The following is a 23,201-nucleotide window of genomic DNA, read 5'->3' as shown; positions in this document are numbered from 1 at the left end:
CGCTTCCGCCGCCGCCGCCGCCGCCGCGGGGTGAGAGGGCGGTGGGTGGTGCTTAGGGAACCAGAGGCGGCGGTGGGATATATCTGATCCGCTAGTCCTACCCAGGCACTTGGCAGATTTGTGGCCAATCCCCACCTCCCGGCGGTTGGGCTCCTGGAGGAGAGCAGCCTTCTTCCCCAGACCCGCCGGATGGCAAACCCGGTTCAAATCAGAGTCTTAGCGACTCTCACCAGACCACACAGCCGGCCACTTTAGGGTCAGAGGGGGTCCAGGCCTCAGACCTAGCTCTTCACCCCGGTGGGCCTGCCCTACGGAAGGCTGCACTCTAGCCTAGGGTATGCATAGCCTTTGGAGGTGAAGGGGCCTGGATTAAAAACCTGGTTCCATCACACACCCTGATCTCGGGCAAGTCACTTCATCTCTAGCCTAGGTTCTCTTCTCTGTTAAATGGAGACACACTTACGTGATGCTTAAAAAAAAACCAAACCCTTTGCCGTAGAGTTGATTCCCACTCATAGCGACCCTGTAGGACAGGATAGAACTGCCTCACAGGGTTTCCAAGGAGCAGCTGGGGATTCAAACTGCCAACCTCTTGGTTAGCAGCTGTAGCTCTTAACCACTGCACCACCAGGGCTCCACTTATATGATGCTTACTATATGATGCCAATCACTGTTAAAAGCGCTTTACTCACGTTAACTCGTTTAATCCCACAACAACCCGTTGGAGCCCAGGTAGTGCGGTGGTTAAGAGCTACGGCCGCTAACCAAGCGGTTGGCGTTTTGAATCCACCAGCCACTCCTTGGAAATCCTGTGGGACAGTTCTACTCTGCCCTACAGGGTCTCTATAAGCTAGAATCAACTTGACCGCAAGGGGTTTAGTTTTTTGGTTATTATCATCCCAATCTTATAGGTAAAAAAGAATTAGGGCGAATGTCACAAAGTTGAAAGAGCTGGGACTCAAACCCAGGCGACCTGGCTCCAGATTCTACTCTTAACTAGAGCACTACACTGGCAATAGTAATACGGAGTCGTGAAAGTTAAATGAGATAATACGTATAAAGCGCTTAGACTAACACAGTGGTTCTCAAACTTTAGCTTGCAGCAGAATCACCTGGAGGGCTTGTTAAAACACAAATTGCTGGGCCTAATCCCTAGAGGTTTTGATTCGGTAGTGTAGGCTAGGGTGGGATTTTGCATTTCTTACAAGTTTCTATTTTAAATTGATGGGTAGCCATGGAACGATTTTAAGCAGGGGAGTGATATAATCTGATTTTTATTTTAAGAGAAACTTTACTGTTTTGTGGAGAATGGATTCAAAGGAGACATTAGAGGAAGCCAGAAGACTAGTTAGATATTTGTGAGCTCTTCATATTTGTTGGCTTCTTAAACGGTGGGATGGTATCCCCCAAAATGTTAACAATACTTACCTTAGGAACTGAGGCAATCAGTGATATTTCCTAATAAGTATACGTTAGAACAGAAGAAAACCCAACACATTTTATTAACATTTTAAAAAGATGTCCCTGGGTTCCTACCTAACCTTCTTTGTTTTCTCAAACTAATTTTCCATGGAAGATCTCACCCACTCTCATGACCTCCGTTACCATCTAGATTTCCAAACTCATATCTGCAGCCCTAACCTCTCTCCTAAGCTCCAGGCTGACCCTTGTGTCCAACTAACTGCTGGACATCCTGAACAAAAAACAAAACAAAACAGAAACAGTTGTGTTGAGTTGATTCTGACTTACGGCAACCCCATGTGTGCGGAGAAGTGCTCCATAGGGTTTTCAAAGCTGTGACCTTTCAGAAGCAGATCACCAGGCTTTTCTTCTGAGACACCTCTAGGTGGGTTCAAACTGCCAACCATTCAGAGTTGAGCGCTTAGCTAATTGCACCATCCGGGGACTCCAGACATTTCCACAGGCCCCTCCAATTCATGACTCCCTGCTGGAGTCATCTCCTCCCACTCCCAGACCTCTTCTTAGTTTTCCTTCCCTGTTAAATCACATCAAGCCAAAGAGCTGGGAGTCACCCTTGATTCCTCCTTCTCTCTCCAGTTCCTAGTCCAGGTCTGTTTGCTCACCACTACCTTCTCCACAGGGGGCTCTGGTGGCACAATGGTTAAAGTGCTCGGCTCTAACTAAAAGGTCAGCGGTTCGAACTCAACAACAGCTCAGAGAAAAGACCTGGCCGTCTGCTTTGATAAAGATACAGCCTAGGAAACCCTATGGGACAGTTCTACTCTGTCCTATAGAGTCGCTATGAGTGAAAATCAACTCGATGGCCCGCAACAATATATTCTCTACACTACACACAATGGTTAGCACATACTGTTGTTATGGTGTACAGTGTAGAGAGTAAGTTGTTAGGTGCTGCAGAGTCCATTTTGGACTTATAGTGACCCCATGTAACAGAGTAGAACTGCCCCACGGGGTTTTCTAAGCTGTGATATTTACAGAAGGAACCATGGTGGCACAGTGGTTAAGCGCTTGGCTGCCAACTGAAAGGTCAGCAGTTTGAACCCGCCAAAAGCTCCACAGGAGAAAAGACCTGGCGATTTGCTCCCTTTAAGATTTATAGCCTAGGAAACCTTATGGGGCAGTTCTGCTCAGTCCTATAAGGTAACTATGAATCAGAATTGACTCCACACAACGCAACAATTTTTCCAGGAGCAGATCCACCAGGTCTTTTTCCTGAGGAGCCACTAGGTGGGTTACAGATGCCAACCTTTTGATTAGCAGCAGAGCGCTTAAAAATTGCACCATGAGGCCTCTTAGCACATTGTAGGCTCTCCATAATATTTGTTGAAATAATTTATTTGTTCTTTTAACAAATATTTTTTGAATGCCACCATAAATAAATGAATGTAACTAGTCACCAAGTCCTGTCAATCTTACCTCCTAAAGAGCCCCATTCTAGCCTGAGTCTTTTCCAGTCTCACTACCAGACTACTGGTCCAGGCCATTTCAGTTTCTCATCTTCTAACTGGCCTGCTGGACTCCAGATTTTTACCCTTCAATCCTTTCTCCTTATGAAATTCAGAGCAAGTTTTCAAAAATACAAATGTTTTTTGTCAGTCTTTGACTTAAAACCCTTCCATAGTTGAAGAGATAATGTCTAAGGAACAATATGTTACTTAAAATTACAAAGGTAACCATTAGATGAACTAAAAATAGTGATGGAAGTATATAGGACCAATGGAGGAAGGGAAGTAGAGAGTGTAAGTGAGTTGAATTCATATTTATAATAGGAAGTCAGTAGACGATGTTTAAAATCAAGAAATAATAGTATAAGCCTACTGTTTAGAATTATGGGTATATACACCAGAAAAAAAACAAAAAGTGGTTGCCTATGGAGAATGGGACTAGAGGCGGTAAAGGAAAGCAGGAGTAGTATTTTCACCGTAAATCCTTTTATAACCATAGACTGGAACTTCTTGTTTTAAAAACAAAAACCAAGCCAAAAACAAGAACAAAGTTTTTAGTGGCTCCTCATTGCTCACAGAATAAAACATAACCTTGCTACTCAAAGTGTGGTCTGTGGACCAGTGGCATGGCCAACACCTGGAAGCTTGTTAGAAATGCAGAATCTCAGGCCTCACTACTTACAGAACAAAATTCATAGATGATTCGTATGCACAAGCAAGCTTAAAAGCACCAGTCTACAAGATCCAGGAGAATTTGGCCCATGTGGACCTCTCCAGCTTCAGCACTATTTGTCTGCTCACTGGCCAGGAGGGCTTTACTTTCTGCTCCTTCTGTCTAAATTCTAGCCACTGGGGGGCTAGTATTGGAGTGTGTGTGCCAGTGACTGGCTAAATCTAGACAATTTTAGACCCAGCTTCTCTGCTCCAGGAAGCCTTCCAAAATCCTGCGCAGCCTCCTCTGCTAATGCTGTTCTTTAACCTTCCACATCCCTGACTGGATGAGGATGCTTAGCCATCATTCAGCATGCATTTATTGGGCGCCTGCTCTGTGCCTGGCTGGATTCAGTGCCAGGGTGGGGAGAAGACGTGGAGATCTCTTAGGTGCCGTTTCAGGTACAAATCCAGTATCGCCCAGCCCTCCGCATTCCCCGCCTAGAGATTGTGTGCGCGGCATTCGAATATATGTGTCTATATATATAGCTTTGCGCCGCTTTTCTGAGTGTTACGGCATCCTCCTCCCGCCCCCCCCCGCCGCGCCGCGCCGCGCGGGCGGGGACCCACCCGTTCCGCTCCGCATTGGCTGCGGAGAAAGGAGGTCCCCCGGGAAAGAGACCCCGGCGTCCTGTCCCCAGCACTGGCTCAGGCTTGGGTCCGCATGGAGGGGACCGCGGAGTCCCAGGCGCCCGACCTGCGAGACTTGGAGGGCAAGGTGGGCAGGAAGACCCCTGAAGGGCTGCTGCGCGGGCTGCGAGGCGAGTGGGAGCCAGGGACCGCTGGCGCCCTGCTGCTCCCGGGGGCAGCTAGCACGGGCCATGGCCTGGGGGACAAGATCATGGCGCTGAGGATAGAGCTGGTGAGTGTCGGCTCCATGGGCCAGGGGGTCGGAGTACCCAGTGTAGGGCCGTAAAGGTCGGACTGATGCCCCCAAAGTTGGGCTGGAGAGGAGGGAGTTAAAACTCCTCACCTACCCCTCAGGATCGCACCCAAGCCTATCCACAAATCTTGCGGGTGGAGGTGGAGTGATCTCTATTAATTGCTCCCCAAGGGTAAGTGGGATATTGATGGGACCTGAGGACTTGGGGTGCAAGTCACAGGCTCTAGGAAGTTATCCTGCCAAATAAATGGGAGTGGGAAGATGAGGTCTGGGAAGGTAGTGAGAACCTAGCAGAGGACAAATCCACACAGGGACCACCTGTTTCCACCCCACCCCCTTTGTAGGACATCCTGTTTTTTCTCCCTGTCCAAAGTGGGAGCTTCTTGAGGACTGGGAAGCGGGTTGGTTTATCTGAGGCTCCAGTATTCAGGACAGGATTCAGCACAGAAGAGATTTGGGTGAGGTGCATATCTGCTGAAAACTGGGCACTAAAAACATTCTTCCTCCCTTTCCCCAATGTCCCCACATTCCCCTGCTCCCACTTAAAATATCTGAAAGTTCTAGAACCGTGACAGACACAGAGTAGGAGCACCGTCACTGTCTGTTCGCTCACCTCTGACTCAGTCTCCTCTCCCAAGGTGTACTGGATATTTGGATCTCATCTGTGTCTCCTTGGGGAGAAGACGAGGAAACAGGCACCCTTCCTCATCTCTGGTGCTGCTGGTCTAGATTCAGAGCCAAAAGGGCAGCTACTGCTCCCTCCCCCACCCCCCCAACAGGCTCCGCAGGGTCCTGATTCCCAGGAAGGGGGTGATTTACACCTGCCACCACTTTGCGACTAGTTTTAGGGATCTGAGGAATTGCCAGCCACTCCCTGGCCCAGAACCAGGAGCCTACAGTGAGTGTGTCAGCTAATAAGTCTTCTGGAGCCCCACTGTGTGCCAGGCTGTGCTGTGAGGAATGGGGGGAGGAGATCATGGAGCTCTCAGACCAGTTAGGGTTCTTACCTCCTAAGAGGCTGGGAGGAGAGCCTTGTGGGCGGAGCAGTCAGGGAAGGCTCCCTGGGGGAAGGACTTGAATGCCAAATGTGCACTTGGCCTTGAAGGTTGACTGTGCTCACTTGAGGGGCGGGATGGCTGGGGGGTTGGGGAGGGCTGGCTTTGCCTCATCTAGTAATAAAAGCTAACTTTTACCGAGTGCATATGCCAGGAATCATTCAGTACTTTACAAGATACTCTCTTAGTCCCCACAGCAACCCTATTACATAAGTGATATTTTATAGATGAAGAAACTGAGGCACAGAGAGGTTAAGTAATTGCCCAAGGTCATACAAAAAGTAAACAGCAGAGCCAGGATTTGAACCCAGGTGGTCTGACTACACTTTTTACATCTTAACACTGAGATCTCCTTTGTGTCAGACACTTTAAATACATTATGTCATTGAAGTGAGAAAAGTAGTCACCATTTTCCCTATCACACAGCTAAGGAAACTTGCTTGGAGGTGTTAAGGGGCTTGCCTGAGCTCAGGCAGGAAGTCAGTGGAGGAGCCATGCCTAGTATCTCTGGCTTTCACTCTTTTCTGCCTTTGTTGGAGACTACCGTCTGTGAACTTTAAAGTGGGTACATTTCACTTCTAATTCCTCTCTTTGTATTCTTGACTTTGGCTGGCCTGAAGCTGGAGGGAGGGAATCTTCTAGGGGCCAAAACAGGGAGAGTCTTCTTATAGACAACCATGGATCCCTACCCCATTCCTTTCTCCCTCCTCAGGCAAGGATGTCATTGATCCCTTCATGCACTCTGCCCTGACCACTGGCTGGGGCCCAGGGAGGACAAGGTGTGGGGCAAGGGGGTTTCCCTTGGAGCCACTGGTGGCAGGACTGGTTCAAGTCCTATAAGGACTGTGCTTCAACTGTCCCCTTCCCAGCTGTCCTTACAGGGAGGGGCAGGCCTGCCTTTGAGGCCAAGGTCAGCTCTGCCTCTTCCCTTCTGCCTCCCTTCTTTACGCAAAGGTTGAGAGAACAAGCCAAAGTCTGGGTTATGTGGGAAGAAGAAACAATGGCAACCTCCCCTTGGTCCTCCCACCTGAAGAACTGTTTCTATGACAACCCATCCCCACAGAGCAGCTTGAGAAAAAGCCTTTAGGAAGACATGAGTTTGAGACCTGGCTCTGCTCCTGAATTACTTTGTAATCTTGAGCAGGACCCTGTCTCTGTTCTTCCAGCTTCAGTTTTTCTGCCTCTGGGAATGGGGGTGGGATTCTGTAACTAGACAATCTCTAAGGGCCCTTCTAGTAACAATAATCTGAGAATCTCAGTCCACAACCAGGATGCTGGGAGTGGGATCTCTACCCTAGAGCCTGATTTGGATGGAGCAATGAGGTAGCCATACCCCATTATCCCAGGGCTGGGCAGTGTCTAATCTGTACGTGTTGAGGGGAGGGGTAGGGTGATTCAGGAGAGAAACCTGAATCCCCCTTGGAGAAAAATCAAGTTGGCCTCTGAGGCTGCATCTCTTTTGAACTGTTTATCCTCTTCTCTTTCCAAAGAGATGGTGTGAATGAATGTGTTTCTTTTTCTGGTAAGAAGGCCTTGGCCTTGTTTTCTTCTATTCTGGGGAGTAATGCTGTCATAGTTGAGGAATTCTCGTGTCTGACCTACCCAAACCTAGACTTAGAACCAAAAATGAATTAGGCAGGACCTGCCCTCAGGAAACTTACACAGTCTGAGTTAGAGAAGGAGAAAGACGGACTAACAACTCTAGTGCAGGATGAGAAGTGCTGTTGGAACCCAAGGAGGGCCTCCTGAAGGACTGACATGGTTGAGTTTGTGGTTTGGAAAGTCCACTCTGAATTTGAGGGGGCACATGGTGTTTCCTCTAGTTGAAATGCCTCTCCCTACCTCTTCGCCTAAGTCCTACTTAACCTCCAAGTCTCAGCTCATGTCCCTTATCCTAGGAAGCCTTTTCTGACTTTGGCTGGTTGGGTTATGGACCTACAGGTACCCAGAGCCCTCTGTGCAGCAATTGTTCCACTAGCAGTTGTCACACTGAATTTTAAGTGCTTTCTTCATTGTCGTATCTTACCCACTAGACTGTGAACTCTCTGAGGGCAAGAAATTGGTGTCTTTTCTTCTTTCATTTAACACAATGCCAGGCCTATAGGAAACCCTTAATAAGTATCTGTTTCATGACTGAATGGATTAATTCTGTCTTGAGGAAGGGCAGGGAAGACTTCCTAGAGGAGGTGGCATTTGAACTGGGCCTTGAAGAATGAATAAAGTCAATGGGAATTCCATTTCCAGACATCAGATTGAACACATGCATTTACCTCCATTCTCTCCTAAAACTCCACCAAAAAGCAAGTAAATGATTATTTTAAAAGGTATGAAGCCATAATGACGATGAGAATGGGAGAGAAGAAGATAGGACCAAAATTTTGGAAGCTGAAAAGCAGAAGGAAGAGTGGTAACTAACTTAGTAGATCCAAAAAAAGCTGAATCCCAAACTAGCAGTGGGGAAAGTTAAAAAGCAACTCGTTTTGCACTACATAAACCCTCAAAGGTTTTAGGAATTGGAAACACCAGGTATTTCTGGAACTGGGGGCAAGAATGGGGCCAAAATAAAGCAGTTGGTTGAAAGTCTGTTTAAGAATCATAACTTCAGATCCCTTCCATGACTATGCAACCAAGTGTCAGCAACTCTAGGATTGGGAGACACCAAGCACGTCTGAGAGTAAGGGAGATTAAATAAGAATGTACTAAATATAGAAAACACCGGTCCCAGCCTTCTCTCCTACTTAGCTCGAAGAATATTGGCAGGCTTGCTTATATTATATCCTCCATAGTGAAGGGTGCAAGATTCTTCTCTGGGGAATATGATGAGCTCAAGAGAAAAAACAAAAGATACTGACTTCAGGCCTTACTCAAAGAACCCAGCCAGATCACCCTGTAGTGAAGCTTACAGTTTCCAATCAGCTTTTTAGAGCCCTACTCTGAAGTGTTAGCAGACAGCTAAAGATTATAAGACATCTGATGAGAGCCTCTAACATGAAAAATATAGACCTAAACAAACAGAATAAAGCAACTTGAATGACATGGAGATAATATAGGGAGATGAGAACATACACAAATCATTAATCATATCCTTAAAGAGATAAAAGATATCGTAGCCATGAACAAAAATGAGAAGCTATTAAAAAAAAGGAAACATTCAGAGAACGAGAAACAACTCTTGAAATAAAAACATGAAAAACTCAGTAGAAGGATTGATCACATTGAAGAAATCTTTCAGAAACTAGAGCAAATGTAGAAAGAGATGGAAGAGGGAGGAAAAAAAAAGGATCAGTCTAGGAGGCCCTCAATTCAAATAATAGAATTACCAGAAAGAATAGAAAAACATTGGAGGAAAAATAATCATCAAAGAAATAAGTGAAGAAAATCTCCCAGATTAAAATAGTCTATCAAGTAGCCAACTAAATGGATGAAAATAGACCCACACCATGACAAATTACTGTGAAATTAGAACACTGGGAATAAAGAACCTAAACATTTCCAGTAAGAGAGGAAAAATGGTCACGTATAAAGGATCAGGAATAAGAATGGCATCAGACTTTTAAAGAGTTTAACACTGGAAATTAAAAGACAATGGAACGATATCTTAAATTCTGAGAAAAAAAATTATTTTCAACCTAGAATTCCAAACCCAGCCAAAATATCAACTGTGTGAAGATAGAATAACATTTTAAAACATGCAAGGCCTTAACAAATTTACCTCCTATACAGACTTTCTCAGGAAGCTACTGGAGAAGTAAATCAAGAAAGAGGAAGACATGAGATCCAGGAAACAGGAATCCAGCTCAGGAGAGAGGCCAAGGGAATCCTCCAGATGATGGTGAAGGGAGATCCCCAGAGGACAGCTGTGCAGAGGGACAGATTGGAGCAGATCAGAAGGCTACCAAAGAGATGTTTCTAAGCAGATGGAATAGATGACTTTGAATGGATGACTTCTAAAGCATTGAGGGGGAAATTTAGACAACTGAGGGAGAGTATGGGGGTTAGTCACTGTTAAGTATATAGCAAACTAAAATAAATTAATTAAAAAAACCCTAAGGAAAACAAAAACTTGTAAGCAAGAAAAGTAATCATCGCAATCATGGCTTAGCTGTAAATAGCATTCCCAAAACCTAGTAAGGTAAACACTGAATAATTTTATTGCACATATTGAGAAGATGGGAAAATTGGAAGAATATCTGTGTGACAAGAGTTGGGTGTGGGATAAAAGAGTTAAATCCTTAACCTTCTGTAGTGTGGGAAGTTAATAGAAAACTTCCAAAACTGAAAAATTAAGAAGTATCAGTATAAACATGTTATTTAGAGATGAGGAGATAAATACCAAAAGAAATAGCTAAAAAATTAAAATAGTCTCTGGGAAGTGGGATTTAGGATTAGGATGGTGGAACTGTTACTTTTCATAATAAACCTTGTAGAACTGTTTGCCTCTTTAACCCAGGTACATCTATTACTTTTATTGAAATTAAAACAATTTTAAAAAATGTGTGGCGTTGGGTTCACAGGGAAATATACTAGAGGTGAAGCTAGAGAGATGGGCAAGAGCTGTATTATGACAGGCTTTTAAATGCCAGCTACTAACGTGTTTAGATTTTATCCTGTAAGAGCAGTGCAAAGCCCATAAAGCCTCTTGAGCAGGGAAGGGACAGGTTCAGACTTGGCGTGGGGAAGGTAACTCAGTGAGTCTTGCTTGTACACCCTAGAGATTATCCAGTAAATCAAACTTACTCCCAGTACAGACAGGGAGATTTTCTGTCACATGTAGTGGAGAGAACCCTGAGTCCCCAGCCAGTGGGATTCTGACCCTCCTGAGTTCTGGCCAGCCCTTCTTTCCCTTGGTACCTGCTGCCAATACCCTAAAGTGGCTGGGGGCCCAGGTTGGCTCCGTCTTGGTTCCCCAGCTCCTGCCTTCTTTTGGCCTAGTCTACTTCCCAGTTAACACCTGGCCCCATATCAGGCTATGCTTTGGCTGTGTTACTGATGAATCTGGACCCCTGATTCAATAGTTAGTACCCTAAATATGAAGTTCAAAGCTCAGTGGGACCAGATTTTAATACTTAACATTTACTGAGACATTACTGTAGCAGGGACTATGCTGAGTACTTAACAGACAACATCTCAAAACCTCATAGCCATCCTGTGAGATGTGTGATTTAGTAAACTGAGGCTCAGAGAAGTTAAGAAAGTTGCCAACAGTTGTATGTAGAGCTGGGATTTTAAATGGCAGTCTCTGCTTCTAAAGCCCACACTTCAAACCATTCTATTTCTATGCTTCTTCAAAGTGAAGCATAGCTGCATGGGCCACAAGGTGGTGGCCTCTGGAAATACTGGGGAAACCCATGGCCCAGAACCAAGGCTAACACTTTCTCCCACTCCCCCAGGCTTACCTGCGAGCTATAGACGTGAAGATCCTGCAACAGCTGGTGACCTTGAATGAGGGCATCGAGGCAGTGCGCTGGCTGTTGGAGGAGCGGGGGATGTTGACCAGCCACTGCAGCAGCCTCACCAGCAGCCAATACAGCCTGACAGGTGGGAGCCCAAGCCGCTCGAGACGGGGCAGCTGGGACAGCCTGCCAGATACCGGCTCCACTGACCGCCTGGACAGTGTCTCCATCGGCAGCTTCCTGGACACGGTGGCCCCCAACGAGCTGGATGGACAGGCCCCCCCTGGGCCTCCCCGGCCAGAGATGGACTGGGCAAGGGTTATACCCGGCGGGGAGAGGGTTAGGACTGAGGTGGACCTGACAGCTACCAGACTAGGGGGATTGAGCGTTGGGTGGAAGTCCCCAGGGGAGGGACTCCAAGGTGGACTGCCTGAGCCACCAGAGGATGAGAGTGCCAAGCTGGGCTTCGAGGCCCACTGGTTCTGGGGACAGTGCCAGGATGATGTGACCTTCTTGTAAATGTTTCCTGTGGCTTCTCTTATCTCTAGGCCCTGGTCTCCCTTAATACTCTCTCTTAATCTGGGACTAGTAAGAGGCTGCATTGAAATCAGCATGCCGTGGTTACCATGGAAACCTGGCCTTACCATGCCCTTTGGTCCCTGGGGAGTCTCTGGCCTTTACCCCTCAAGTATTGAGTCCCTACAACTATTTCCATACAAACATTGAATCTAGAGGCTTGGCCTGTGGCTTCTGGTGTGCTGATATCCACACCTACCCACTAGGTAAGGATTTGAGGGATTTAGGACCCCTAGGGGAATCACTGGTGAAGAGACGGGTGAGATTACCTCACCCAATGTTTAGGACCATTGGCCCCACTCCTCGCCAAGGGGGAGGATTGAGGAAAGACATGGACACTCAGGGCCATCCCTCCATGGATTGGCCCTCCCAAAAGCCTTTGGAGTAGAACCACCCTTCCTGTCTGTTGAGTGATGTCATTTCCTGCCAGGAGGGATGAACACTTCCTCTGTACCAGTCCTTGGTTGGAGATAGGTCAGTAAAGAGGTGTCTGATCCCCTGCTGCTAAGTGACACTATATCATTTATTGTCCATACCATTACTTTTTGTGAGTGGGAACACATTACTCCCTCTGGCAGGAAATTTTCTCACTTTCTGTCAGGTGTTTGTGCTTGTTTTCAGAAAGGTTCTTACTTCCTGAACAGGGTGTTCTCATTTTATCCTAGATGATCTCCTTTCCTCTGTGGCTGCTTCCCTGTCTTTGGTGCCAGTACGCCTATCCCTGCGCTTTTAGGGAGGGAATTTGGCAAAGGCCTCTACCTACTCCTGTCAATAAATTCTGTTTGGCCCACCCCTGCCACAGTTCCCTGTCTTACCCAGGCCCTGGGTTGCCCCCATTCTTCTATTCCAGCTCCAAATCTGCCTGCCAGGAAGTTCAGCCTTTGTGTTGCCACACCTTCTTGGTCTGTTTCCTCTTCAGACCTCAGGCCTTTTATATGCAGATGAGCCCCCAGCCAGCTCTCCCCCTTGCTGACGGTAGCCTGAGGGGAGGGACGGAGAGGTTTGAGCTCTCAGGTCTGGGGGAGTATATCAGAATTTTGGATGGTGGGAGGTGTTTTCTGCTCTGACCCTGTGATTCTCCTTCCCCCACCCTGCCCCATGCCTTCCACCATTTAGTCACAAGGATGCCTGCTGGAGGCTAGGACACAAGGCATCCCCTTGTCTGGGCAACAATGGGGGCGTGGCAGGGAAAGACAGAAGTTCTTTGGTCCCAGGGCCCACATCCTGGGAGGTGGGAGGGAGTGAGGGGAAGGCCTCTTTCCTCCCTTAAAGTAAGCCCTAGACTCCTGGGACCTGAGGAAGGGAGCAGGGGACTGGCTCTGGGCACCGGTCCTAGGGCCCTAGTGAATTACACCAAAGAAGGAATCAGGGAAGCTGCCAACCTGGGGCCCAGTGAGGGGACAAGCCCAGAGATGGGGGGTGGGAGACAAGGGCTATGGCTTAGGTCAGAATGAATTCTTGAAAATTAACCCTTTGAACCCCAGATGATTGCCCCATTTGGTGGTTCTTGTTTTTCCTAGACCCTAAACCTAAATTAGTGGAAGGCAAAAAGGAGGGAAAACGATGCCAGGTGTCCTTTAGTTATTCACTTGTGCCCTTGGGGCTCTGAGATGGAGGAGTCTTCCCCAAATCCTGTAATAACTCCTGCAATTTCTCCACTTTTCATTCCACGCTGGGGAAGGGAAGGAAGCCTCGTTGATTACCTCCACCTCCCCAAAAGTCTTGTTCTACAAGCCCCACCCCAGAACTTCTGGGGCAATACTTTTAGTTATGGCCCTCCCCTAAAGACTCTACTCCACTCTTCTCAAAGTGTCCGAAATCTCCAAAGTATATGCTCAGTCTCTCTTCTGCTGCCCACCAGCCCTCTCCTTACCACCCCTCCTGGTCCTGGGGCTCCTGAATTCCCCTTGGGCTAGGAATTTAAATACCCCATTCCAATCCCTACTCTGTTGCCAGTCTGCAGTGTGCCCTTCCACCTGGAAGCCTCAGTGTTCCTTCTGAGGCTCACTTGTTTACTGGAACCCTGAATTTGACTCGAGGGCCAACGGGTTTGTTTTTTGTTGTTGTTGTTGTTGTTTGTTTAGTCTACAAACCTTTAAGCTGAAGAAGATGCCCGCCCTCTTGTGGCCGTTATGCACCATTGCCAGGGATAGTGTGTGCCATTGAGTTGATTCTCATAGCAACCCTATAGGACAGAGAACTGCCCCATAGGGTTACCTAGGCTGTAATCTTTACAGGAGCAGATTGCAGTACCCAGACAGGGCAGAAACTTGCTCAGGGTTATCTGTTATAAATCTATGGTAATGCCCAGGTTAGAGAACCCAAATCTCCTGCCTCCCCACCGATGGCTCCATCCACTTAGCCAGACTTCCCCCAAAACCACCACAAAGGGACTCAAACCAATTTTCTTGCTTAATTGTTCAGGTTCTCATCCTGCCCTAGAGAGGGCTCTGAGGAAAGAGAACCCTGGGCCTGGACTGGGTAAATGATACACTGTTCCGGACAGCAGACAGAGGACAAGGAAAATCAACCCTGGACCGACCATTTTTCCTGGAAAGGGACAAGCGGGCTAGGGCTAGTACACCCAGACCTGGCTGGGGTAGAGCTCAGCATTTCCATTCCCAAGGAGACCTGGAGGTTAGACTGGAAGCTGGGAGCTATGGGATTAGGAAATCCAGATGGGTCCACTGGAGCTGGGGAGCTCCACAGGGCGGGGGTGACAGTTCAACTGGATAGGCACCGAGGGTATTGAGCTGGAGAGGTGGGGTGACTGGGGCTGTCTGGGAACTCCAGGTAGGTCTGAGTATCCTGTCTTCATCCCTTAGACCCCATTTCAGTATCAGAAAAGCCCAGTGAATGCGCATCCCTGGTTCTTCCTACCTGCTTCTGGATTGGCTGGCTAGGGCTCAGCTCTCCTGTTAGCTTAGCCTTTCTTGAGTTAGAGGGAGGAGATGTTTGGGAGCTAAAAGGACAAGGTAGGAAAAGGGACATGCACAGAGAATGAGATGAAAAGGGAGTGTTGAAAGTATGATCAGAGGGAGCATCTTGCCCTTCCAAGGGGAGGATTTTGACAGGGCTTGGGATGAAGGCAGAGATGAGACTGCTCATGGCAGCTACAGAAACTGCACCTGGAAGGGTAAGGGGTGGTGCTGGCCAGGCTGGGTCCATCAAGAGAACAGACCATGTGAGTGGGTAGGTGTAAGGGCCTGCATTTAGGATGGGGGTGGTGAGGTTGGGCACTGGACCAACTGAGAGCTCAGTGGCAGTTGAGGTAAGAAATGCTTGCCGATTGTAGTGGACTACACACTCACTCTATGCATGGTGCCAGGCATGGGTGCCAGGCATGTACTGGGTGTTCAGTGATACCTGTTGAATGAATGAAGGAATGAATGAATGTGTGTAAACCCACAAAGAGATGTGACATTAAAAAAAAGTAAGTGGGCCATTTACAAATTAAAACAGTATCCTATTCTCCAATCCTGTGGACAATGTATGAACATTGTTAACTACTGTTAACAATGCATTGTTGTTGAGATTCAGAGAGGTTAATTTGCTCAAGGTCACACAGGTAATAAATGATCTGGAATATGAACCTAGGTCAGTCTCACTGCCTGGGCTTGCAGGAAATCTTTTCGGATTACTTATCCCCACCCCCACCCCTACTCATATACTGAAGGCAGTATATTAGTCTGTTGTTGCTGCTATAAAAAATTACCACAAACTTAGTGACTTGAAACAACACAAATTTATTATCTTACAGTTCTGGAGGTCAAAAGTCCAAAATCAGTGTCATGACTAAAATCAAATTCAGGCCTGCATTTCTTCTGGAGGCTCTAGGAAAGAATCCATTCCCTTGCTTCCATCCTTATCTCTCTCTAACTCTATTGCCTATCTCTTATAAGGACCTTTGTGATTACATTGGGCCCTCTGGGATAATCCAGGATAACCCTCCATCTTGAGATCCTTAATTTAATCATATCTGCAGTCCCTTTTGCCATATAAAGTAACATATTCACAGGTTATGGACATGGACATCTTTGGGGAAGGGGGACGTTATTCTGCCTACTATAGGCAGTGAGGGAATTCAGTGGCCTCTTTCTGCTGGGGAGCTGAAAGGGGAGAGGGCCCAGGAATGTCAAAGAGCACGGCAACAGAGCAGAGGGTCTACCTCAAGCAGCCCTTATTCAGTCCACAAACATTTATTGCCTAAGACTGTGTGCTGAGTGCTGGGATCGCAGGTGAGCAAGGTTTTTGTCTGCTCTCGAGTGTCTCGGGTCCAGCAGGGCACACAGTATGTCTGGGCTTAGCACAGGAACTATGGGAGCCCATAATTGGGGCTTGAACCCAGCCTGGTCAGAGAAGGCTTCCTGGAAGCAATAGCTGAGGCTGGGAATTTGCACTAGGTGGGTGGGAGTGGGGGGACTATAAAACATGCATAAAAAAGCCCAGAGGTAATAAAACCAGATATTGCTCAGAGAACCCGGAACAGATTGCATAGGACACGTTTGAGGAAGCTGAGCAATGAGGCGTGAACCTTGGAGATGGGGAGAAGTGGACAAAGTGGACAAAAGACAGAGTTCTCAGATGGTGGCTGAGGAGTGGAAGAAGGGGCAAGGGAGACAGAGGTCTTGGAGATGATTCTTCAGCATGAGCATCCGGGGGATGTCCCAAAGGTACTTGTATAAACAGCAGGGTTGCAGCTCAGGTCTGAGCTGGACACGGATATTTGAAAGTTACGTGCACGTTGATTGAAACCATGGGTGTGGGCGGGAGTACTCCTAGAGAATGAACCCTGGGAAACCCCAACATATAAGAAATGAGCAGAGGAATAGTTACCATGAAGGAGATGGGGAAGGAGCAGTGGGAGAGGAGGGAGGAAAGCAAGGAGAGTGAGATACCTTTTTTTAATTTTTAAAAATATTTTATTGAGTTTTTGGTGAAAGTTTACATAGCAAATTAGGTTCCCATTTAACAATTTCTGTACATATTGTTCGGTGACGTTGGTTACATTTTCCACATTGTGTCAACATTCTTATTATTTCCATTCTGGTTGTTCTGCTTCTAGTAATCCAGCTTCCCTGCCCACCCCCCCATCTTCTCATCTTTGCTTTAGGTAAATGTTGACCATTTGGGCTTATATAGATTTTTTTTTTTAAAGGAGCACAGTAATCACAGACGATATTGTTTATTTTATGAGCCAATCTATTATTTAGCTAAAAGATGATCTTGTGAAATAGTTTTGGTTCCAGGTTTAAAGAGTATCTCAGGTCTATAGTCTCAGGGAGTCCTCCAGTCTCAACTGGTCCAGTAAGTCTGGACTTTTTAAGAATTTGGGTGCTGTTCCACAGTTTGCTCCTAGTCTATTGGAATCTATCTATTGTGTTTCTGATCAGAATGGTCAATAGTGGTAGCCGGTCAGTAGTGGTAGCTGGGCATCATCTAGTTCTTCTGGTCTCAGAGTAGATAAGTTCGTGGTTCATGTAGACTGTTAATCCTGTGGACTAGTTTCTTCTCTGAATCTTTGGTTTCTTTTTTTCTGTTTTACTCTGGATGTGTAGAGACCAATAGTTGTATCTTAGATTCCCCTGTTGTTCTTGTTGTTAGGTGCCGTCAAGTTGGTTCTGACTCATAGTGACCCTGTGTACAACAGAACGAAACACTGCCCGGTCCTGCACCAACCTCACAATTGTTGTTATGCTTGAGCCCATTGTTGCAGCCACTGTGTCAATCCATCTCATCTACTTTACCAAGTATGATGTCCTTCTCCAGGGACGGATCCCTCCTGATAACATGTCCAAAGTATATTAGGTAGTCTTGGCCACCCTTGCTTCTAAGGAGCATTCTGGTTGTACTTCTTCCAAGACAGACTTGTTTGATTAGATTCCCCTGAGGTCTTTTTAAAACCAAACAACAGTTTAGCCTAACTTGTAAAAAATGTTTGTGGTAAGCATTACGCTCTTTTAAGAACTATCTATATGGTATCAAATTGACAATAGTAACTGGAAAGATTAGATAGGAACCTTAGGGGGCAGAAAGTTTGTTAATGGGGGAGGAACAACTCAGAAAAAGATGGTGAGAATAGTTGTACAACTCGAAGAATGAAATCAGTGTCATTGAATTGTACATATAGACACTGTCGAATTGGTGTATGTTTTGCTGTGTATATTCTCAACAACAACAAAATAAAAAATAAAAAAACTGCAATGAAGTATTACTTCTTACCTGTCAGAATGACTAAAGTAAAAAATAGTGAGGATGCGGAGAAACTGGATCACTCGTTCATTGGTTATTGAATATTCAATACACCATGGACTGCCAGAAGAACAAACAAATCAGTCTTAGAAAAAGCATAACCAGAACGCTCCTTAGAAGTGAGGATGATGACAGTACACAACACTGGAGAAGCCAGCACAACTTGTCCAAGGCAACGTCATGGAAGCTCCATAAACATTTCGACCTCCCTGAGGGACCGAATTGCTGGGCTGAGGGCTGTTGGGATCATGGTCTGGGGAAACAGCTAGCTCAATTGGCATAAAATAGTTTATAAAGAAAATGTTCTACATTCTACTTTGGTGAGTAGCGTCTGGGGTCTTAAAGCTTCTGAGCGGCCATCTAAGATACTCCACTGGTTTCACCCCTGCTGGAGCAAGGGAGAATGAAGAAAACCAAAGACACAAGGGAAAGATTAGTTCAAATGACTAATGGACCACAAGTACTACAGCCTCCACCAGACTGAGTCCAGCACAACTAGATGGTGCCCAGCTACCACCACTGACTTCTCTGACAGAGATCACAATAAAGGATCCGAGACAGAGCTGGAGAAAAATGTAGAACAAAATTCTAACTCACAAAAAATGACCAGACTTACTGACCTGATAGAGACTGAAGAAACCCTGAGAGTATGGCCCCCGGACACCCTTTTAGTTCGGTAATGAAGTCCTCCTGAGGTTTACCCTTCAACCAAAGATTTAACAAGCCCATAAAACAAAATGAGACTAAAGGGGCACACCAGCCCAGGGGCAAGGACTAGAAGGCAGGAGGGGACAGGAAAGCTGGTAATAGGGAATCCAAGGTTGAGAAGGGGCGAGTGTTCACATGTCATGGGGTTGGTAACTGTTTTAGGGGAAAAACTAAATAAAGTTTAGTAAAGCAAAAGAAAGTTTTATTTGGCATATATTCAAGAGGGCAGAAGTGGGAAACAGACAACCATGCTGCCAGAGCCATGTCTGCCCAAGTCCAAGGAAGTATTACAGAATAGGCAAGAATGGGAAAACGGACAAGCATACTGCCAGAGCCATGTCTGCCCAAGTCCAAGGAAATACTACACAACAGGCAAGAATGGGAAAACAGACAAGCAGGCTGCCACAGCCATGTCTGCCCGAGTCCAAACAATATTACAGAATAGGCAAGAATGGGAAAAGGGACAAGCATGCTGCCACAGTTACAGAGCCATCAGTATGTATAAACATTACAAATGGGGAAAACTATTGAAAGCTTAGCCTTTTCAGATTGGCTAGAAACTGTGATCCTACATTTTGAATTATCTTTCTTAACAATCATTGGTACAGTTTTCAGTAAGGAGGGTCTTCGTTGGTCCAACAAATTTCTATTCACTAAATGCTAATAGAAAGAGTGGAAAGTCTTTTGTGTTCTGTTTGATTGACTTTATGTGAAAGTTTCCCTAAAAGATATTTTCCAAGATTTTTTTAGCTATTGTCTTTATACCACAGGGCCCAGTTGATCTGTCCTTGTGAGTCCTTGTGAGCCCAGCTCTAGCTGGGTCACATTCTCTATGCTCAAGGACAGGGAATAATGACTCCAATATTATTTCCTAAATCATAACCAATGTCACAAAACAATGTGTACTAATTGTTTAATGAGAAGCTAGTTTGTTCTGTAAACTTTCATCTAAAGTACAATAATAAAAAATAAAATAAATTAGAAATAATAGCTATTTAAAAAAAAATAAAGTGCTTAAAACTGCTCTTGGCATTTGATGAATTAACGTTAGCTGTTATTAAAAATACTTAGTTAAAAAGAAGTGAGGATGGTGAGATTTTGGCTCTCTTACTTTAGTCATGTCATCAGGTAAGACCAATCGCTTTGTCAAAAGAAACAATCATAACAAAATTAATGTATTGGATGAGGTTTATTTGGGCAAAAGATCTGCGAATCAGGCAGCACCAAACAAAGTGGAAAGATACTCCACCCAGTATCAGCAGTCACTGGCTTTCACTGAGAAACGAGTAAGTAAAGAAGCTTATTTCTGATTGGCTTACACAATTTACTGTTGAAGCGCTGTCAGGATCTCCTTGGCCAAAGAGGGTGGCCTGATTGATAGGAAAGCTAAGCTGTTACAAGAAATTCTATCAGGCTTAAGTTTCGATAAAGACAAGTCTTAGGGGTGTTGTCCACTCCGCCGACGACGCTATTTTGTTAACCACGCGACTCCATTTTGATTTCATTTAACAGGCAGAAGAGGGTATCCTGGTTGGTAAAGTAGTTGTTAGGTGCCCGCCGGTCAGTTCCGACTCATAGTGACCTTACGGACAACAGAATGAAACACTGCCTGGTCCTGCACTATCCTCACAATCCTTGCATTGTTTGAGCCCATTGTTGTAGCCACTGTGTCAGTCCATCTTGTTGACGGTCTTCCTCTTTTTCACTGACCCTCTACTAAGCATGATGTCTTTCTCCAGGGACTGGTCCCTCCTGATAACATGTCCAAAGTATGTGAGACAAAGTCTAGCCATCCTCACTTCGAAAAAACCAAAACCAAACCCATTGCCGTTGAGTTGATTCCGACTCATAGCGACCGTACAGGACAGAGTAGAACTGCCCCATAGTTTCCAAGGAGGACCTGGTGGATTCGAACTACTGACCTTTTGGTTAGCAGCCGTAGTAATTAACCAGTAACAATTAACCACTATGGCACCAGGCTTCAAGAAGCATTCTATTTTGAATTGTCTCATATGCATACGAAAGCTGGACAATGAATAAGGAAGATGGAAAAATTGATGCATGTGAATCATGGTGTTGGCAAAGAATATTGAATGTACTATGGACTGCCAAAAGAACAAACGACTCTGTCTTGGAAGAAGTATAGCCAGATGTATTTCTGATAAACTGCCTCAAGAAGTTTCAGAAGAAAGGGACCTAAATCTCTAAGATTCTGTAATTGGGTGTGATCTTTTTTCTCATTTTAAATAAATACTAATCTTTGGACCTAATTTTAATTTTGCTCTAATTTTAGAGGGCCCCAACACTTACAAAGCTTCAGGCCCCACAAAACCAGGCTTTGCCCTTCCTTATCATAGCATGGTGGCTAAGAACAAGTACTCCAGAGCTAGACAGACTGCCCAGGTTCAAATCCTGGCAATCACTAGGTGTGTGACCTCGGACAAGTTACTTAGCCTCACTGAGCAGGTTTCCTCACCTATAAAATGGGGCCAATAATAAACTTACCTCACTGTTGTGAACATAAAATCAGTTATATCTAAGAAAGGTGCCCTGGTGGTGCCGCGGTTAAAGCACTTGGGGCTGCTAACTGAAAGGTGGGCAGTTTGAACCCACCAGCCCCTCAGCGGGTCAAAGATGTGGCAGTCTGCTTCTATAAAGATTTACAGCCTTGGACACCCTATGGGGCAGTTCTACTCTGTCCTTTAGGGTCACTATGAGTTAGAATTGACTCAGCACAGTGGGTTTTTTGGGTTATATCTAAGAAGCTTAGTAAGAACCTGGTAGTATACCCTTACTATTAGTGAGCACCTAGGTTGTATCTGGCACTATGCTGAGTACTTTAAACACACTAATTTACTTGATTCTCGGAATAACCCTGTGGAGAAGGAGTGCCCATTTTGGAGATAAAGAAGCTGAAGTTTTGAGAGATTAGGTGATTAAATCTCTGGGTTCAAGGCCTAAATCCAAAAACCACGCTTTCAATAACACGGTTTGACATAGGAAAAGAAGGCAGCTTCCTTTTAAAACACCCCAGACTGACCCCGAGAGTATGGCCCCCAGACACCCTTTTAGCTCAGTAGTGAAGTTATCTCTGAGGTTCACCGTTCAGCCTGGGAGTGGACAGCCCAGTAAAACCAAATGAGACTAACGAGGTACAGGAGTCCAGTGACAAGGGCCAGAAGGCAGAAGGGGACAAGGAAGCTGGTGATAGGGAACCCAAGTGAGTAAGGATATTGTTGATGTGTTGTGAGATTGTTAACCATTGTCATAGGGCAACATTTGTAGTAACTGTTAAATGAGAAACTATTTTGTTCTGTAAGCCTTCATCTTAAGTGAGAATAGCAGCACAATTGGAAGACCGTAGTCAATGTCACTGAACTGTGCATGAGAAATTTTTGAAACGGTGTATCTTTGGCTATGCGTATTTTCACCAAAAAAAAGGTTGAGAAGTGAGAGGGTTGACATGCTGTGGGGTTGTTAACCAATGTCATAAAACAATATGTGTACTACTGTTTCATGAGAAACTATTTGTTCTGTAAGCCTTAACCTGAAGTACAATTAAAAAAAAAACACCCCAGACTGAGAAAGTCACGACCCGTGGGGACTCCCACTGCCCGGCTTGGGTGAGTGAGGTCTGACTCCAACCCCAGACCCTCGCTCCAGGCCAGGCATAGGAGAGGGGCGATCAGCTCCAAAGCTCGATCTAAAATCGCAGAACTGTGCCGCCTTTCATATTCCCCAGCCTTTTCTGCAGAGAGGTGGCAACTCCCCGGCCCAGTCCGGTGCATACGGTCGTTTTGGATGCAGTCGGGCTAACTCACCCGCCTCACAGCCGCCGAGGGGACCAGATCCGGAGTCGGCCGGCTACCACCAAGGTTCCGCCCCGCCTCCCTCGCCCCGCCCTGTCGTTCCCGCCACCGTAGGCCTTGCCCCTCCACCTATGTCCCACCTCCTGGTAGTTCCGTTCAGCCTCTCCAGCTCCACAGCCTAGACCCCTCAGTTGCCGCAACACTAGCCCCGCCTCCTTCCTTGGGTCGCGAGCGCCGAACTCATCGAACGCAGCCAATGGGTGGTGCGGCGGCAGCACCGCGGGAGGTTCGATTGACTGGGCCTGGCGGGCCAGGCAGTCCCAGCCGCAGTTAACGCGCGCTTTGGAAAGAGGAAGGTTACGGGGGAGCTGCTTCACCTTGAAGCTATCTCTGCCTCTCTTCTCATTGCTTCCTGCGATCTCCTCCTAATCCTAGGACTTTTTCCTGCCTCGCCTGGACTCCTGCTCCACCTCCCTCAGTCCCGGGCTGTGAGTCGCCCTCCAGAGCGGGGAACTCACGCTTCTCCGGATTCTGACGCCTTGCCCTCCCCAGGCCTCAGACTTTCAGCCCCACCTCTCTTTCCTGACCTGGGATTATCCTTCCCCTCCTACTACTCCCTCTCTTCATTCTGACCTGGGACCATTATTTCGACTCTCCTCTGCTCATTCTAGGATTCCATCTGCCTCTTTCCCCACATCCAGACCTCACTCATCTCTGCTTGGATCCCTTCCTCTTTTGCCTGGTCTCGCGCCCCGGCTAACTGGCGGTTGATAATTGCTCAGTTTGGGCCCAAATCCCTTGGCTGGATTTGCGCCCCTTCCCCATCCGTGCTTCACGGTTTAATGAGCCCATCCTCTCAATAAAATAGCAGCCCCTGCTTTACCAGG

General features: G+C 46.4%; 1 protein-coding gene across 1 annotated transcript; it reads left to right on the top strand.

The window, feature by feature from the left end:
• Positions 1-4,302: 4,302 nt before the first annotated feature.
• On the top strand, positions 4,303-12,362 carry LURAP1 (leucine rich adaptor protein 1). Its single transcript, XM_004371790.2, has 2 exons — positions 4,303-4,500; positions 10,967-12,362. Exons 1-2 carry the CDS (start codon positions 4,303-4,305, stop codon positions 11,486-11,488), a joined length of 720 nt encoding a protein of 239 aa, XP_004371847.1. The 3' UTR covers positions 11,489-12,362.
• Positions 12,363-23,201: the final 10,839 nt, after the last annotated feature.

This window comes from Trichechus manatus, unplaced genomic scaffold (genome assembly GCF_000243295.1).
Source record: "Trichechus manatus latirostris isolate Lorelei unplaced genomic scaffold, TriManLat1.0 scaffold00015, whole genome shotgun sequence".
NCBI classification, from domain to species: Eukaryota; Metazoa; Chordata; class Mammalia; order Sirenia; family Trichechidae; genus Trichechus; species Trichechus manatus.
Note: the sequence above shows the minus strand (reverse complement) of the source record. Positions and strands in the feature narration are given on the sequence as shown.